Source organism: Otolemur garnettii, unplaced genomic scaffold (assembly GCF_000181295.1).
Source record: "Otolemur garnettii isolate 467f Iridium unplaced genomic scaffold, OtoGar3 scaffold00018, whole genome shotgun sequence".
Classification (NCBI taxonomy): Eukaryota; Metazoa; Chordata; class Mammalia; order Primates; family Galagidae; genus Otolemur; species Otolemur garnettii.
In genome coordinates, this window is record NW_003852413.1 from 28,131,560 (window position 1) to 28,150,032 (window position 18,473).

Sequence of the window (18,473 nt, forward strand, 5' to 3'; positions counted from 1 at the left end):
AGGCAGGGAGTGGCCTCCTAGCTCAAACCCCTCCATTCCTGCCTGCCCCCTGGGTCTTGGAAGGGGTCCCAAGGCCCCACTCTGCAGCTGGCTCCTCCCCTTTCTCCTCTGCCTGCCCCCCAGCACTGCCCACTTGCCAGTTCTCTCTCCAAATCCCCTCTCCTTAGCATGTGAGCATGAAGCTTTATCTTGGGCATGGTTAGGGAACAAGGGATCTGGAGTGAAAACCCAGGCCCTGCGTGTTAAGGTCCTCATCTCACAGCAGGCCCAGCACTGGCGCCCCCTGCCGGGGTTATTGTGGGGTTAAAGTGGGGAGCAGGTAAGCACAGTCAGTATCCCGTAGAGCTGCGATTGCCACCCCCAGGAGCAGCACTGTCAAGGCCAGTGGACACAGTGAGCAGTTGGCCCCATGGAGTCCCACAGCCTTGGGTTTAGATCCAGGCTGCTGCTTCCTGTGTGGCCTACAGCATATTACCTGTCCCATGGAAGACAGGGGAGAAGCAGAGCTCAGGTTTTGTTATTATTCATGCATTTGATAAATACTTACTGAATAGTAAACAAGACATGCAAGGTCCCTATTCTCATGGTGCTGGGGGGTTGGGGAATGAGGCCCTGCCTTGTCTGAAGGGGGAAGGCAATACCTTGTGCTCATCAAGGCTGTCGGGAGATGAGAGACCGAGTGGGCCTTAGGGCACAGGTGGGCATGAGTGGTCATTAGGTACACATCAGCTGCTATTATTCTCCAGGGACATGGAGGTGAGGCCTCAGGAGTTTGGGAGTGCCAACTCCAACTGTCTGTTGGGGTGGCAGAGATAGTGAGGGGGGCTCTGGGAGGAAACTGATCTCTTCTGCTGTCTGGGCCCCCATCCCGGCAGCAGCTCCTCTGGTCAGGTTCTGTGCCAGGCCCTGGGCATGGGGGGCAGGAGGGAGCTCCAGGGCTGAGATAGCCCCCATCCCTGCTGGCAGTGGTGCAGTTCCCCAGGTCAGAGGGACACAAACATGGTGTGATTCAGAGCCTACAAGCAGTAACAGGATGTTGAGTGCCACCAGCTGTTGACAACTTTTGAGCCACTGTTCATAATAAAGCCAAGTATGGAGAGAGTGCTCACTATGTGCTAAGCACTATGCTAATGACCCATTTAATCTTTACTAAAAAGAAGTGGTAAGGGGGCTGTGCCTCTGGCTCAAAAGGGTAGGGCACTGGCCCCATAGGTGGCGTGTTCAAACCCAGCCCTGGCCAAAAAGAAAAAAAAAAAAACAGTGGTAAGTAGGTATAAAAAAATTGTTTTCGCAATGAAGAAACTCAGGCCCAGAGGGATTCCATGATCTACCCAGGGCCACACAGCTCAATGTGGAAAGCCACACCTGGGATTTGGCAAAGCCAGCTCCAGAGCTAGGTCTTTCTCTCTCTTCTCTGCTGTCTCAGGCCAGAGAGGGCAGCACAGCTGTGGCTAGGCTAAGGAGCAGGTGTTCTGGGCAGAGGTCATCTATGAACAGCTGCATGGAGGTGAGACTCTTGAGCAATGTCAGTGCTATCAAGCTGGAGACCAGGGGCTGGGGGGGGCATCATTGTGCCCCTTGCCAGCTGTGGGCCAGGGAGACTGAGGTGAGGTCAGCTGTGGGCCTCAGCCTGGTGGGGCTGATGCCTGTCTGTCTCACCTTATCTGGGTTACAGAGAAGATTGGAGTGCTGTGGACACAGGAATGATTTCCTAATGTGGTAGAGCCTTTCTAGAGACATTAAAATGCTGCAACAGCCCTGTGGGAGGGGGATTAAGAGCCATTTCTGTGAAGGGGCTCAGCGAGGCTGCTGGACCTCGCCTGGTCCTCCTGCAGGCCCTTGCTCCAGCCTTCCTTCCCCAGAGTCAAACTCAGTCTCCTGATTCTCGAGTCCTCTTGGATGAGAAGGGATGATCTCCAATCCCCTTCTGAGATGACTATTCTAGGATTCCAAAGCAAAGGCAGTATAAGGGGGGCCAACACATTCAAGGTTTACTTGCATAACTGACTGGGTTGTCAGGGAGACTGGTGTATGAGTGAAACGGGCAGAGAAAACTTGTGATACAGCTCATCAGCAGGTGCAGCTCTGTGGGTTGGCCACAGCAGGAGCAGAACAAGAGTGAGGTCTGGCTGAGGGGGGCCAGGAGGGAAGCCTGGCCCAAAGCTGAGGCTGTTTCTCCTCCTACCCCCCTACACACAGGTATGTCCAGAGTCTCCTGGACATCATGGAATTCCTGGACAAGGACCCTGAGGACCATCGTACCCTGAGCCAGTGAGTGGGGGCTCTGGTTGGGGGTGTGAAGGCAGGTGCCAGTGAAGGGCACCTGAGTCACAGCCCTAAGGGGTAGAAGTGCCAGCAGGTGGAAGGATAGACCCTGGCCTTCAGGGACATCCAGTCTGAGTGGGAGACAGACTGTACTTCAGGGAGCCCCAGTCTGATGGGAGAGACACCCACACCATTCTCAAGGTGCCCTGGATAGGTGAGAGCCAACATTTGCCCTTAGGGGGACTGAGGACTCTGGGCTTTTGAGCAGCTAGAGAATTCAGGCTTTGGAAGGAGCTAGGAGGGCATGGTGTGCCCATCAAGTTGAAAAGGGTGGCGTAGGTGAGGACACTGTGGAGAGAGTCAGAAGTGGAGCCTGCGGGTGTCCCCAAGACTGGGCTGGGTGGAGGTGAACATCTGCCCTCCCCTGCAGGTTCACTGATGCCCTGGTCACTATCCGGAACCGACACAATGATGTGGTGCCCACCATGGCACAGGGTGTGCTTGAGTACAAGGACACCTATGGAGATGACCCTGTCTCCAACCAGAACATCCAGTACTTCCTGGACCGCTTCTACCTCAGCCGCATCTCCATCCGCATGCTCATCAACCAGCACAGTGCGTGCTTGAGCTGTGGGAGGGGGGTCGCCTACTGGCACAGTGGGTGCTTAGGCTGTGGGAGAGGTGGTCAGCCAGCACAATGGGTGCTGGAGCTGCAGGAGAGGGGTGGTTTACTGGCACAGTGGGTGCTCAGGCTGAGGGAGGGGTGGTCAGCCTGCACAGTGGGTGCTTGGGCTGGGGGAGAGGGGTGGTCTACTGGCATAGTGGGTGCTTAGGCTATGGGAGGGGTAATCAGCCAGCACAGTAGGTGCTTGGGCCTCAGGAGGGGGGTGGTTTATTAGCACAGTGAGTGCTTGGGTTGGGGTGCTGGACTCCAGGTAGACAGCTGGCTATTTATGGGCCTTGGCCTTCATTCAAAACCCCCCCAAAGGAGTTACTGCTTCCAAAATGGAAAAAGAAAATGGCAGCATTGAAATTTATTGTTTTAAATGTTTATAATATATAAAATGATGTCATAGCTTTAATTTTTTTTTATTTAGTAGTCATAGAAAGTCCCATTACATTCAAAACCAGTTTGTTGTTCAGAGTTTTTTATTCTAGGAGGATTCACTATGATTGTTGAGAAATTATACCCAATTGTCAATGAAACAAGTTCCTCATGCTCAAATAATTTCAAAAGCAAGATGATGAAAGTTGTCTTATAATGTTATAGTACAAGAAAGAATAAATGTAATGTGGATTGTGATGTGAAGAGAGAGCTCTGAAAAGAATGCTGCAGGCCCACAAAGGCCCCAGAATGGCCAGATCCAGGAGTGAAGGGGTCAAAGGGTCAGGGAAGAGAGAGCAGGGAGAGGGAGGGGTGCAGCTTTAGGACTGAAGCCCACAGAGGTGGTACAGGGTTGGAGAGCCTTGGGAGAAGAGAAGGTACTGAGGGCAGGCTCTGTGGCCCAGCCAACAGCACCCTCCCTCCCTGCCCACAGCCCTCATCTTTGATGGCAGCACCAATCCAGCCCATCCCAAACACATCGGCAGCATTGACCCCAACTGCAACGTGTCAGAGGTGGTCAAAGGTGAGCCAACTATGCCTGGCCCACAGAGGAGCCTCCCCTGGAATGACCCATTCCCCAGAGAGTGGGCCATAGCCCCATGGGTTTAATATTGGTGATAGCCAATGTCAAGAAGAGTGTCCACTGGCTGGACCACCCACTGCCTGACTGGCCTTGTCTTCTCTTAGATGCCTATGACATGGCCAAGCTCCTGTGTGACAAGTATTACATGGCCTCACCTGACCTGGAGATCCAGGAGATCAATGGTGAGCGTGTGTGTCTGTCTCGGGGCTGGGAGCATGGGAAAGCAAGGTGAGACAGGAGTCAGGACATGGACTGTTTCCTAGACAGAGAGAAGCAGAGCTGTTAGTGTATTATTATTTTTAATTCATTTGATGAATATTTAGTAAACAGTAAATAAAAAGACAGTCAAGGTCCCTGTTCTCATAGAGCTTATACTCTTGGTGCTGGAGAGGTCAAGGAATGGGGCCTTTAACCAGTGAATGAATAAATAAAGGTAATTTCAGATCATGGTAAATAACAGGAAGAAAATCAAATGGGGTACAGCGATAAGTGGCATGTTAGGTGGCAAATCAGCTTGACTGCCTTTCCAGGAGATTCCCTTTTGCCACCCCCCGGGGGGGGTGATCATAGCTGTCTGTCCACCCCAGGTCTCAGCTCCACCCTGGAGGAAGGGAAGGAGGGTGTAGAGAGCAGGGCCCAGGAATCAATCCCCTCCCTTCCATGAGTCACCTGGTTACAGCAGCTCAGGGGAGGATTTAGTCTTTAGCAGGGTGGCAAATGTCCCGTTAAAACTTTGGGGGCAGGCCAGGCATGGTGGCACTCTGGGAGACCGAGGCAGGTGGATTGCTTGAGCTCAGGAGTTCAAGACCATCCTAAGCCTGAGCAAGGGGGAGACCCTGTCTCTAAAAATAGCCAGGTGATGTGGTGGGTGCCTATAATCCCAGGTACTTGGGAGGCTGAGTGAAGAGGATCGCTTGAGCCCAAGAGTTTGAGGTTATTGTGAGCTATGATGCCATAGCACTCTACTGAGAGCAACAAAATGAAATTCTAAAAAAAAAAAAAAAAAACCTTGGGGAAGGGGTGTCTTTTAGTTAAAGAAGGAAGGAAGAATGGCTGCAAGAGTAAGGTAGTTGAGTGGTGACCTCTTGACAATTCCCTAACCTTTGGTCTTGACCCTCTCTACAGCAGCCAACTCCAAACAGCCGATTCACATGGTCTATGTCCCCTCCCACCTCTACCACATGCTTTTTGAGCTCTTCAAGGTGAGTAAGCTGGGGGCTGGTCCTCTTAGGTTTAGAGTCAGGGCCACCTGTCCCCACATGGTCCTCATGCATCTCTCATCTCTTCCCCTCTGCAGAATGCCATGCGGGCCACTGTGGAAAGCCACGAGTCCAGCCTTGTTCTCCCACCTATCAAGGTCATGGTGGCCTTGGGTGAGGAAGATCTGTCCATCAAAGTATGTGACCATTGGCCTCAGAAACCAGGGAGCATTGAGGGTGGGACCTTCCCTCCTGCCTGGGGAGGGTACTCCTTTTCTCCCACATTATGAGCAGATCCTGGGGTAGGGAAGGCCAGGGGTGGGTGTGAGGGGGAAACTGAGCTCTGGAGGGTCCCTGACATGTCCCATCTCTCTTAGATGAGTGACCGAGGTGGAGGTGTCCCCTTGAGGAAGATCGAGCGACTTTTCAGCTACATGTACTCCACAGCACCTACTCCCCAGCCTGGCACCGGAGGGACCCCGCTGGTGAGATGGCTTTGCTCCTGTGCTCCACCCACCTCTGAAGGATGCTTGTCTCAATTTTCACCTCTTGCTTCCTCATCTCCATGTGGTGTTGGTCACCTCCCCTGAGTTTAGGCCCCTTGTTCCTCCTCTGTCTCCCCAACCTGCCTACCTGTCAGGTGTCTCTCTGCTACCTCCCTCTCCACTCTGTCCACCCTCCATCCCCAGTTTCTGACTTTCCCTTGGCTGTGCCTGGCTTATCAGCACCTCTCTGTTTAGGAATTTGAGACTCAGAAGGAGCCCTGGGACCTGCCCAGACCTTCTGGCAACCTGATCAGACCTCCTCTCCTGGCCCTGCCCATCTCCTTGTGTCTGTGACCCCCTTCTGTTCATCCCTCAAAATTTCTTCTGCACTCTCCCCCCCTGCACACCCCAGCTCAGTACCCTTCCCTCACCCCTGAGGCTGCAGCAGGCCCACCCTCCTCAACACTCACCGCATCATGCTACCTTTCTGCCTCCTGCAGGCCGGTTTTGGTTACGGGCTCCCCATTTCCCGCCTCTATGCCAAGTACTTCCAGGGAGACCTGCAGCTCTTCTCCATGGAGGGCTTTGGAACCGATGCTGTCATCTATCTCAAGGTGAGGGCCTCCCTGAGAGCCTGGCCAGAGGAGGGTGTTGCTGCCAGGTCCTGGGCTGGATTGGTCTGTGTTAGGTTTCCTGTCCACCCCACCCTCCAGTTCTTTCCAGGTTCCAGACTGGGGGAATCAGAGCAAAGCTACAGGTCCTCAACCTGAATAATCCCAACCCTCAGAAGCATAACAACTTGGCAAGGAATGTCAGGGAGTCTAGTCTTGATTAAAATCTCTATTTTGGCATCCTTCCCTTGTCAGACCCAGAACTTGGGGAGGGGGGCACAGGTCTTGTCACTCAGTTCAGAGGGGAAGATGGAGACCCAGAGTTGGTCACCTTGCTGAGGATCACACAGCCCAGCCTTCTCCCTCCCTGACCCTTGGAGGGAGCAGCTTTCTTGAATGAACCCTGAACAAGACACAGAGGAACAGACCCCTCCATGGGTCTATCCAGGCCCAGGTCAGTGGTCTCGACCAGTGGCTGGTGGCTGGGCTGACTCTAACTTGGGATGGGACATGCGTATCAGCAGTCAGCACAACCCAACCTAGGGAAAGAGTTGTCTGCTAAAGAGTGGGCAGGGTACAGGGAGAGGAGAGGCTGACCTTACCATCTCTCAGGCCCTGTCCACGGACTCAGTGGAGCGCCTGCCCGTCTACAACAAGTCAGCTTGGCGCCACTACCAGACCATCCAGGAGGCTGGCGACTGGTGCGTGCCCAGCACGGAGCCCAAGAACACATCCACGTACCGTGTCAGCTAGGGCCACCATGCATCTGCCCCTGAGAGGGTGGCCGACAGTCTCTGGGTCCGGCCACCACGGTGACCCTCCCCACCCCTGGAGGTGGGTTCTCCCTGATGACCAGGTTGTCTGTATGGAAATCACCATGGCAACTGGCCCATGGTGGTCCCTAAGTGCCAATCTGCCTCTGTGGAGGCCCCTTGGCAGTCTCCCTGCTGTCAGTGTCTGTGAGTGATGCCTGAGGGTTGGGGATATCTCTACCCTGATGGATTTTTCCATGTGGTCCTCCTCTCCGAGACCAGGGTTGTCACTTCTCTGCCAAGGGTCTTGGGTCCCCCTCACCACCCTCCACAGCCCTGGCCATCCAGGTGGATGCCCCTGCTTGCCTTATTTCCCCAACCCCTATGGGTGCCCTGCCCTGGTCCGTAGTCAGTGTTAAGAAGGGGCTGGCCGGTGCCCTTAGTTCTAGGAGTGAGAGGGGAAAGGGGATGTACCTTGGGCACCTGTCAGAGACCTGGTCCTACCACCTCTCCCTCCACTCTGGGCTTTAAGGTCAAGGTTGAGGGGTGGGGCTTCCCACCTGGGGTCCACTCCTAATGTGGGAGGAACCTGGGAAGACCTAGAGGTCACCTGCCCAGCCAAGCTGCTCCAGGCCCTGCAGGCAGCCTTGGCTGTGTTTGTGCCACTGCCAGAGCCTCTCCCCAGCATGTCCTCATGTGCCGACACACCCACTCAATCCTGCCTGAGCTCCAGACCCCAGCCCCCACTGTGCCTGGACACAGGTACTCAGTGTGGCTTTCTCCCTAGAACACTCTATGTACATAGCTAGTTTTATAACCCTGAATGCCCCACCCTCCCCTTAGCACACAGGGGGTTAAAACTGTGTGCCCCTCCCAGTGGCTATGATGGTGACAGTGATATCCACAGTAAAGAGGAGATTGAGTCTATGGCTGAGCTGTGTTTCTGGGGGAAGGAGAACACAGAGACTGAGGTACCCTATGACCAACACATGACGCACTCGGGACATCCAGCCCAGCTCAGGGCCTGACCCAGTGTGCACTGTGAGTAAATGCCAGGCAAAGCCACTCATTCAGAACACCTGACAGCCAAACACCAAGGGACAGACTTGTCATCCTACCACACTCAGGGCATAGCACTGTCCCCATAGCCCAGCCCAATCCCCCAACTGGGCAAACAGAAAGGTCACTGGCACATCATAGTGTTTATTGAAATAACTTGAGAACCGCCTCCCCCATCACATGCAGGTGGGCACCCACTTGAGCTCCTGACAGCTTCAAGGACATGGGTGCCTCCAATCTCCCACTGGCCCCTCCACCAGACCCAGATGGTACCAGTGTCCCCATATGTCATTATCCCTCTGAAACTCCTCTCCCAGCAAAGATGGCAGAGGGGAAGAAAGGGCTGAGTCCCAGGGCCAGTGCTCTGGCCTCAAGCCACAGCCTCTGGGCAGGACTGAGGGAAGTCAGCATGCACTGGGTCCTGCCCACCACTGTAGGCAGATGTGAGGAGGTGGAGGGGGGATTCCAATCAGAAGCCCCTGGCCCATTGGTAATTCTGACCAGTGCTCCAGAAGCTGGGCTGGCTGCTGGCCAGCAATGCACCCAGAAAATCTTTCCCTGGACATTTCCTTAAAAGGATAGATGCCATCCCCAGACTGCAGATAGACTCCACCCCACCCCACCCCTAGGAGCTGCCCCAGCCCTTCTTTCCTCCCAGTGAACCTGAAGCCTGCAGCTTATCTGCCAGTTATGGAGCAGGGCAGCCAGGGTAGGGCTGATGAAGCCTTCTGATCTATCAACTGCCAGGTACCCCTGAATGTTGCTTCTCTGCCTGGCTAGGGTGAGGAATCACTAATTCAGCACCCCTGAGCCTTAGTGGAGCGGTGTCCACATTCCCCACTAGATCCCAAGTTCGCTCTGCCCCCAAAGAGGGAACAGCAGGAGAAGTGGATCCTGGCTTGCAGAATGGGTCAAAGACCAGTACTTAATTGGGCCCCAAAAGGTGCTAACCTGTCATCTTGCGCACTGGAACCCACAGGACAGAGGAGGGTAAAGAGAGGAGAGGTGTCATTATCCCTTCCTTCTCCTAAAGTCCTTGCAAAGATGTTTATCCTGATCCAAAGGCCATGCTTTTTCTGGTCTATCGAGGAGTTCAGCTGGGTGTCTACCCTGAGTGCTTCTTGCTGCAGTGCTCACTGGCCTCCCTCGGGAGCAGGGTAGAGCTCCCCACCACACAACCACCTCAGGGAGCTGGAGGGGGACAGCTCTGTCCATCTACTGCTTCTGAGATGCTCGGCCCATTTCTCTGAGCCCTGGGCTCAGGGCCTCTGGCAGACAGGCATCTTAGCTTACTTCCCTTGCCCCAGCCCCACCCTGGCCTGAAGGCAGAGGGTTAGCCTGACCCAGGGTCCTCTGGGCTCCCAGACTTGCCTCAGCCCTGGCCTCTCTGGCTTCTCCCTTCATCCACCTCTTCCCCCAGGAACTCTGTGCTAAACAAGTCCTCAGATGGGATTTATTACTGGGCCTTTTCCTGGATCTCTCTTTCTGGGGGCCCTGGATCCAAACAGAGTGATGGGGTGAGAGAGGTCATGTCCCCCGTGAGTGTGGGCCCAGACCAGCCCAGGTGTGGCACCCATAGTGAGGCCCTGTGCCCGCTGAGCCCATGGCTACCCATGCCTGGGTGCCAGCGCCTGCCTTGCCCTCTGTCCCCTAGCTCTTCTGGGCCTCCTGCTCCCGGCGCCGGAGCTTCTCCCGCTGCCTCGCGGCCTTCTCCTGGGCCTTACGTTCCTTTTCGGCAGCTGCTGCCAGCTCCTTCAGCTTCCGCTTCACTAGCGCCCGGTCATGCGAGTTGCTGAGCCCTAGGCTCTGGGGAGGAATCCAGGGGTAAGGGAGGAGTCCCCAGCCCAGTCCTGGTCTTCTGCCCCAAGTGTACTCTGTATGGAGCCCTGTGAATCCTCCCTGAAGAGAGGCCCCGCCTCCCAAGCTTGACTAGCCAGAATTGTGCGAGGAGGGGAGAGCTAGGGCATCCAGGCCCTTGACCCCTCCCCCAGGCCTTGGATCCTACCTTGGCATGACATGTCCAAACTCCTGAGACCCAGAGATGGGGACAGACCTGCTCAAGGTCACACAGATAGTCAGTGGTCAAGGGCCCTCCCTACTTCCAGAGACTTCCTGGGGGACTCGCCTCACCACTCTTTCCCCAAACATCTCAGCAGAGAGGAAGAGATGAGCTAGGAACCTCCTGGGCAAGATCAGCAGCCATCCCTTCCTCCCTCCCCCATGACCACCAGCCTCGGAGACAGAATCAGGAGTTGACCAGGGGGACTCCTGGCTTCCCATAATAGTAGGAAACTCATGAGTGTCAAGAGTCAGATGACAGTCCTAGAGGGCAACATCAGCCTGGAGGCTTGGACTGGAGCTTGAAAGTCAAACCGAAGTATTGAAGTTTTAAGTCAATCTGGGGTCCCATACCACACCACAGAAACTAGCCCAGGGGCCTTGCCTAGGGGTCAGAGGTCATGGCAGTGGCCATGATGGAGTGAGAAAGTCAGCCCAGTAGGCTGGGCTGAAGGTCAAAATCAGGATGAGGGACTTCCCATCCTCGGAGGTTGCCTCAAGCTCCGGCGGGGTCCCAGGCCTTCCACTCTGACCCACCTTCAGTTTGCTTCCATCCAGCTGTAGCAGCTGTGGTCCATCCACCTGCCGCGCGGCAAACTCCGCAGCATACTGCTCCAGATTGAGGCTGTGCAGCCACTGGCCCACCTGCTGACTGGTCCAGTGGTGGACAGTGGGGAGGGGTTCATCCAGGAACTGGAGTGGAGACCAAAGTATGTCAGGGGGAGGCTTGGCCGGTAACCTGCACACCTGGTAGAGTGAGAGGTCAGGGCTCCAGCAGGCCACATGGGCCAACCTTGCTCACCTCATCCGAAGACTGGGACAGTGTATGATAGGGGTAAGAACATTTGGCCTCCTGCCGAGGCCCACTCGGGATCTTGGGGCTGCTGCTTGGGGGCGTGGAGTCATCACTCAGGGTGGATTCCTAGACAGGAAGGGGTGCTGAGGTAAGAGCTCACCTCCAAGCCCAAAGGAATTTTCCCCAGCCCACCACCCCAATCTAGATGGAGTTAAATCCTGGACTAGTTTCTAGGAGTTGCTCAGAGTCCCCTGTGCATGAGCCAGGAGCTCTTGTGTGGGGCATCAGGATCTGAGGCCTCTGGAAGGGCAGACAGTCATCTAGAGGACAAGGGGCTAGAACTAAGCCAGGCAGGATAGCAGAAATGGAGGTCTCAGACCATGTGTTGCTTCTTACAGGCAGGCTTCTAGGATGCCCTCCAGGCTGGGTCAGGTGTCCCTGGTAAGTGCCTTTCACCTGGCCTCTAGCACCAAGGATTGAAAGTGCCTGGTTAGAGGCCTTTATTCCCACTGGACTATGAGCTCTGTAAGACCCCAGGCTGTGTTTGTTCACCCAGGACTTAGCACAAGGAAAGGAATGGAGGGAGGAAAGAAGAAAATCCCAAGTCAGAGGGACTCTTTCTGTCCAAATTCTCATCTTTCTCCTCTGCCCCAGGTACACATAAGGTACAGAGCCATAGAACAAGCATTGGGCTATGAGTCACAAAATCTTGCAACTAAAGCTGTATAAGTCTGTGGGCAAGTCCCCTCTCTCTGGGCCTTCATTTGCTCTGTACAATGGGTACAATTGTGCCTGCCCTTCTCCCTAATTCACTGAGCCTGTGTGACAGTGAGCAAAAGCTTGTGTTTGGAACTTCATAAACTATAGAAGGCTGTCATAAGCAGATGCTCATTGTTGCTTGTTACTTAGTCTCACTTCTCCCACAGGGAGCATTCAGAGAATTGGTTGGGGTCCTGTTTGTCTGTCTCCCCCAAGTCTTACCCTACCAAGCAGGCAGCCCAACTCTTAGCTTAGAAGTAAGGTTAGAACCGATCCAGGCAGAAAAGCAGAATGGAGCAGATCTCAGGCTAGGTGAACAGTAGGAAAATCATAGTGTTCAGTGTTCTGTGCTGAATGGATGAAGCTGTGAATGAATGAATGAATGAACTACTCAGAAGATGAATGAGTGAGTAAGTGAATGAATGAACTCAGAATGGTTGAAGAAATGGATCACTGAGTGGCTCCATGGAAGAGACAATAGACTCTAGGAATGCCTGAATCCCAGCCCAAGCCAGGGTAAAGTAGGCCTCCATGGCACTTGTGTCTAGGGACCAGTATGGGGGCAAGAACATCATGGACTTACCTGGGAAGCTGACTTCTTAGGGCTGAAGCCCTCATGTTTAGGAGAGCAGGCAGGGGATGTGGTGCTGCCTGAGGACGCTGAGCCCTTGCCGCTGTCTGTGAACCAGGAAAAGGGCAGGAACGGGGAGCCCCCTGACCTGCCAGACCCCTCCACTGACTCCCTGCAGAGAGAGCATCCAGCATGGGTGTGGGCACAGAGGGTTAAGCCAGGCCTTCAGGTGCCATGGGGCTCTGTGGGCACCTCCTACCTGCTGCCCATGGACAAACGGTTGCTGCCCTTCTCTTTCCGGCTCTTGCCTGTGGATGCCCTGCGCAAGGTGACCCTGTGGGGAGGGCAGGGGTGAGTTGGGCAGGGCTGCACTGTACCACCTCTCACCCCAACAGCTCCAAGCCCTGTGTATGGTACTGCTTCCCACTCACCCCAGGTCCAGGAACTTTCGGCGAGTCTTCTTATCCAGGCCGATGGTAGGGCTGGCAGGCTCAGGAGGGCTGGCATCCCGGCTGTCATCTTTCAGGGGAGGGGAAGGAAGGAGATAGCTATGTGGTGGCTTGCCTGCCTCCATCATCAATGCAGGTGACTTAGAATCAAGCAACCTGGCTCTGGAGCCCTCTGCTAGCTGTGTGAACTAGGACAAGTCATTTTATTTCTCTTGGCTTCCTTTCAAATAACACCACCTGTCTATTTCATGGCACCTAAGAGGATGCCTATGAAAGCCCTTTACAAACTACAAAGCACTCCAAGAAGTCAGAAGCCACTTCTATTTACTCTTAATTTTATCCTGTTCAACTTCTAACCAGCCTTCCCATCCCCGCTCAAACGTCCATTCCTCAGAGAAGCCTTCCAGGATGCTCCCAGCTAGCTCAGGCATCCTGATAGGAGCTGTCCTGCTGCCACTGTGCAGATTACTGACCTCGCGTTTATCATGATTTGTAACCATACACTTAGTTAAAGGATGATCTGATTGTCTCTCCCCTCAACTACAGCCCCATGAGGGCAAGGACTGTATCTGTTTGCTCATTTGGATGTCCCAGAGCCCAGTAGTGTCTGGCACAAAGTTGGCTCTGGGTAAGTGAGTGAGGGGTGGCGCTCACTCTGCACCCCCACCTCCACAAGCCCCCTACCTTATCCCACCAGCTCTTTCAGGGATGAGGCCGCCGCTTCCTTCACTCACCTTCGCTGTGCGGCTCCGCCCGCAGGTGGCGGCGCAGGAAGCAGGGCGAGCTGTCGGAAGAGGGGGCGGAGCGCGGCGGCGACCCCGAGGCTGCGGCCAGGCCCTCATGGGAGGCAGCGTTATGCAGAGGACGGTAGCGTGTGAGCGGCGAGGGCGGTGGCTCGTCCTCGTCCTGGCTGCGCCTCAATCCCGGAGGATCCAGACAGAAAGAGCCCCCGGCTGGGGAGCCTGGGCCCGAGTGCAAAGGCGAGCGCAGCCGGTGCAGGGGGCTCCCGCAGCCGTCGGTCACCTGGGAAAGAGGGCAGCCACTCACCGAGAATCCTCCTCCTCCGAGGAACTGGGAGACCCTTTCACCCTGTAAACTGTGGGTCCCCGGGTGAGGAGCCCGGATTTCTGAGTCCTTCTGGGCCTGGAGGGAGGGTTTCCTCGTGCGTGTCAGCCCAGAGGAGTACCAGGTGGGAGCTCTGAGTCACATAGGCTGAGGATGAATTCTGCCTCCTTCACTTACTGTGATTTTATTACAGGACCTCTTAGGGCCTCAGTTTCCTCATTAGTAGGATGAGGATAATCATATATTCTTCCAAAGGACGGAATGAACCAGAAGTGAACTGCCGCTAAGTCTGGGAGTGTGGCTTCCCTGGAAGAGCAGTTTGGGGGGATTATCCAGGTGCAAGAAGGGTAGGTGAATGTACGTGTGTTTGCACAGCTTGCCCCAACCTTGCCTCCGGGCCCATCGGAGCCTTCACCATCCTCAGCAGAACTGGCACTGTCCCGAAGCCTGGAGCGGGATGGTCGGTGTCTCCTGCCCTTGGCCAGCAGCTGGGCCCGGGCCTTGTGTAAACTGCTGTCCAGTCTGGCGGTCTCTGGCACGGCCAAGTCCAGGTCTGTGAACAGTGGGGAAGGGGAAGCAGACCAAAAACATGAGACATGGCAAGCACAGATGGCGACCACCTGTGTTGATACCCCAGATATTCAACCTGCATTTCTGAGTGCCAGGCCCTGGGAGCAGAGCCAGATGAAAAACAGGGTCTCAGGTGGGGTGGGGGTAGGCAGATATGCCAGCACATCCATGTAGTATAGTGCAATGAACCCTTACGTATACAGAGGAGGACTGGATAGGACAGCCCTGTTCAGAGGACTCAAAGGAGGAAACACCAAAGCTGGCCCATAGGATCTGGGTAGGAGTTTACAAGAGATAAGGTTGGGCTGGGGGTAGTGGCTCACACCTGTAACCCTAGGACTCTGAGAGGCTGAGGCAGGAGGATCACTTGAGCTCAGGAGTTGAAAAATCTACTAAAAATAGAAAAACTAGCCAGGTGTGGTGGCAGGTGCCTGTAGTCCCAGTTACTTGGGAGGCTGAGAGTCTGAGGTTGCTGTGAGCTAGGTTGGGGTCATGGCACTGTAGCCTGGATGGCAGAGACAGACTGTCTCAGAAGAAAAAAAAAAATGAGGCTTGCAAAACTGGTCTATTTCATGCTAGGAAGTGGGAAAGCAAGGGATGGCACCTCCAGGGACACTTTCAGGGTAGCTTTATGGAGAGATGGACTAAAGGATGAAGCTGGAGAGATCATGGCCATAACAGTTATTTAAGAAGCACCAGGCCGGCTGTGGTGGCTCATGCCTGTTGTCCCACCACTGTGGGAGGCCGAGGCAGGTGGATCACCTGAACTCAGCTGAGTTTGAGACTAGTGGAAGACCAGCATGAGCCAGAGTAAGCCAGAGTGAGACCCTGTCTCTACAAAGAGAAAAAAAAAAAAACCACTGGACGTTGTGGCGAGTGCCTGTAATCCCAGCTACTTGGGAGGCAAAAGGGCAAGAGAATTGCTAAAGGAAGAAAGGAAAAAAAATAAAAAAACCAAAAAAACCCCCAAACTTCAAACTAAGATAAAGTGAAAGCCAGCTGAAATTGAAAGCAAAAATACAAAAAAAAAAAAAAAAAAAAGGAAGCACCTACTATGTGGTAATGTACATACATCATCTCTTATGCTAAACAACCTGGTGGAATTAGAACAGCTATTATGCACATTTTTTTTTTTGTAGTTTTTTTTGGCCGGGGCTGGGTTTGAACCTGCCATCTCCAGCATATGGGGCCGGCGCCCTACCCCTTTGAGTCACAGGTGCGCCTATTGTGCACATTTTATAGCTGAGTAAATTGATGCTTCGAGAGACTAAGTCACTTGACTAAAGCCACCAGCTAGCAATGTCCAGGATTTGACACTGGCTAGTCTGGCTTCAGTGACTGGTCCTATTGGAGACACTGGCTTGCTGTGCCACACTCAGGGTGGCACTCAGAGATAACACTGCTGAGCATCTGGAGAGCTCACAGTTGAAGTGGAGGAGAGGGACCTCCACAAGCCAGTGGCAGTGGTAGGAAGAAAAGCCCCATAGTCCCCTGAAGCCTGTCTTTCCTGTCCTGGAGTCTGTGACTCAGTACTGGGTCCTGCATGAGGACATGGAGGAAGAGCAGGCAAAGCCAGCAGGTCATGCAGAAAAACCCTTGTTGCTCACAGCTTCACCTTTCATGTGTTCCACCAGGAATGAGCCCTCACTTTGTTCTGGCCCTGAACGTGGCACTGGGATCTCCAAACAGGAGAGTTCCCAGGCCTCAGGAGGGGACAAGACCCATCTTCTCCACTCCCCCTTTCATGATCTCAGGGACCTCATTCCATCACACACACATACCCTGCCTGTCCTGCTGCTCTCCCGTCTGCAGATACCCCCTAAGCCACCCCAGTTGCTCTCCTGCCTTAACCATTACCCGTGTCTAGTTCTAGTCCTGACCCTCCCTAAATTCTAAGCCCAGCACTCAAGCACCTGCCTGGGGGCTTCCTATATTCTGATAGTGGCCTTTGGGCCACTAAACACCTCAAGTTCAGCCCAGCAAAATAAAATTATCGCCTTGCCTCAAACAAGCTTCTGTTCTCTTTCCTGACTCAGTGAGAGGCTCCCTTGTCACCAAGTCAGACAGCTCCAAGCTATCCTCCCTAGTACAGACCCAGTTGGTAATTCATATGTCCCACTGAATTGACACCTCCATTTAGATGTCTTCAATTTCCGTGCTCCAAGTGAGCCCCTGACCTCTTTCTGGGCTCCAGCTTCTCCTCCCAGTCCCCCTTCTTGACAGAAAGCAGCTCCATCCTTCCAAATGCTCAGGTCCAACCCCTATAGTCATTCTGGACTTCTTTCCCTCCCATCCTACAAACCAATTCATCTACAATTCCTGTTCTACTTTCAAAATATATCTAGACATACTGAAATATTTATGGTGAAGTGATATGATGTCCTGGATTAAGTTCAAACTAATCCAGGACAATAGGGATAGAAAGTAGAAGGGGATATATATGACACAAGACTGGCCAAAACTTGATCACTGTTGAGGTTGAGTGACAAGGACACAACCACATGATAGATAGTGCATCGCATTACTCTCTCTACTTCTGAACACGTTTGAGATTTTCCACAAAACTTTGTTCATGAATGTGTATGTATGGACAAGTAGAGAGGGAGCACTCAGCCTCTCTGGCCATGGTCACCACCACCTCTTGCCTCGATTATTATAAAAAGCCTCCCTCCCTCCCCCCGGTTGTTTTTCCTCCTCCCTTCCCCATTTACAGCCTATTTTCAACACAGCAACCAGAGTGATCCTAATAAAACATGTCAGCTTGTGTCACTCCTCTGCTCAGAACCCTCTGGCGACTTCCATTTCCTGCAGCGCAAGAGCCAAAGATCTCCCAGTGGCCTTCCAGACTTAGGCCATGCTTTCTCGCCTCTCTGGGCTCTACTTCTACTCCAGCCACCTGGCCCCTGGCTCATCATTACACAAGCCTAGCCTCCTGCCCTCTCCCTGCGAGGCTCTTGCCACAGGTTCCTGCATGGTCCTCTCCTTCAAGTCTTTGCTTAAGTGCTTTCTCTCAGTGAGGTCCTCCCCGAGCACAGCCCTGACACACACATTCCAAAACCCCATTCTTATTTTTTCCTATATCCCTGATCACTCTCTAGCATACAATATAGTCTGCTTATTTAGTTGATTGTCTCTCCCCACCCATTAGAATGTCAGCTCCACAAGGACAAGTTTTTCTCTGTTTTGTTCACTGCTCTACCATGGGCATAGAATAGTGCCTGGCACATAGTAGGTGCTTAGTAAATGCTACTTTAATGAAAGAGTGGAGTTCAGTTGACTGGCCTTCCTCACACTCGTGGCACCTGGCCTCTCCTCTCCTATTACGAGCTGCACCCTGCTCCCAGCCCTTGCCATCCCCAAACATGTATCCATCCAAACTTCGGTCCCTGCTTCTGGTCTGGTTCCCTCCCCACACTTTCCACTCAACAAAAGAAACTTTCTAGACCATATTTCTGACCATTCCTATTCCCCGTGGCCTTTGAAATTCTTTGAGGACAGGGTGGGGGTTCCCCAGAGCCTCCAATGTGAAGCCCATGCTCTTTAGCCTCCATTCAAGGCCTGAGGGGGCTGCAGTTCACCCTTTCTGGGATTCCCAGACTCTTCCTCTGACATGGTCCTTGGTTAAGAGCATGGGCTCTGGAGCCACGTGGCCCAGGCTGAATCCAGTTCTACCACTTCTTGGCTGGGCAACCCTCAGCAAGTGACTTCCTTTTTTTTTTTTTTTTTAAGAGACAGAGTCTCACTTTGTCACTCTTAGTAGAGTGCTGTAGCATCATAGCTCACAGCAACCTCAAACTCTTGGGCTTGAATGATTCTGTTGCCTCAGCTTCCCTAGGCAAGGAGGGAAGTGCCTGCCACAACATCTGGCTATTTTTTAGAGACAGTGTCTCACTCTTGCTCAAACTGGTCTCAAACCCATGAGCTCAGGCAATTCCCCCCGCCTCTGCCTCCCAAGTGCTAGGATTACAGGTATGAGCCACCACACAAGTTGCTTCCATTTAAGTGTCAGCTTCCTCATCTGTTAAATGGGACTATATAGCAGTACCTTCCTTATAGGATTGTTATGAACATTAAATAAGATAATCCATATAAAATGTTTCACTATTGGCTCAGCGCCTGTGGCTCAAGCGGCTAGGGTGTCAGCCA

General features: G+C 53.5%; 2 protein-coding genes across 2 annotated transcripts in view; one reads left to right on the forward strand and one right to left on the reverse strand.

Moving 5' to 3' along the window:
• The window catches only part of PDK2 (pyruvate dehydrogenase kinase 2), a 14,779-nt gene extending 6,852 nt beyond the window's left edge, over nt 1–7,927 (forward strand). Inside the window, exons 3-11 of the mRNA XM_003786489.3 lie at nt 2,200–2,271; nt 2,696–2,880; nt 3,804–3,893; nt 4,058–4,135; nt 5,079–5,155; nt 5,251–5,349; nt 5,530–5,637; nt 6,138–6,251; nt 6,861–7,927. Of these exons, the coding sequence (XP_003786537.1) occupies nt 2,200–2,271; nt 2,696–2,880; nt 3,804–3,893; nt 4,058–4,135; nt 5,079–5,155; nt 5,251–5,349; nt 5,530–5,637; nt 6,138–6,251; nt 6,861–7,001 (964 nt within the window). The 3' untranslated portion in view covers nt 7,002–7,927. The remainder of the gene's footprint in view (nt 1–2,199; nt 2,272–2,695; nt 2,881–3,803; nt 3,894–4,057; nt 4,136–5,078; nt 5,156–5,250; nt 5,350–5,529; nt 5,638–6,137; nt 6,252–6,860) is intronic.
• Nucleotides 7,928–9,498: 1,571 nt separating this feature from the next.
• Nucleotides 9,499–18,473, reverse strand: part of SAMD14 (sterile alpha motif domain containing 14) — a 17,547-nt gene continuing 8,572 nt past the window's right edge. The window contains exons 3-10 of the mRNA XM_012803019.1: nt 14,144–14,310; nt 13,427–13,715; nt 12,675–12,762; nt 12,503–12,577; nt 12,256–12,415; nt 10,920–11,039; nt 10,655–10,810; nt 9,499–9,865 (exon numbers count right to left, since the gene is read on the reverse strand). Coding sequence (XP_012658473.1) covers nt 9,710–9,865; nt 10,655–10,810; nt 10,920–11,039; nt 12,256–12,415; nt 12,503–12,577; nt 12,675–12,762; nt 13,427–13,715; nt 14,144–14,310 — 1,211 coding nt within the window. The 3' untranslated portion in view covers nt 9,499–9,709. The remainder of the gene's footprint in view (nt 9,866–10,654; nt 10,811–10,919; nt 11,040–12,255; nt 12,416–12,502; nt 12,578–12,674; nt 12,763–13,426; nt 13,716–14,143; nt 14,311–18,473) is intronic.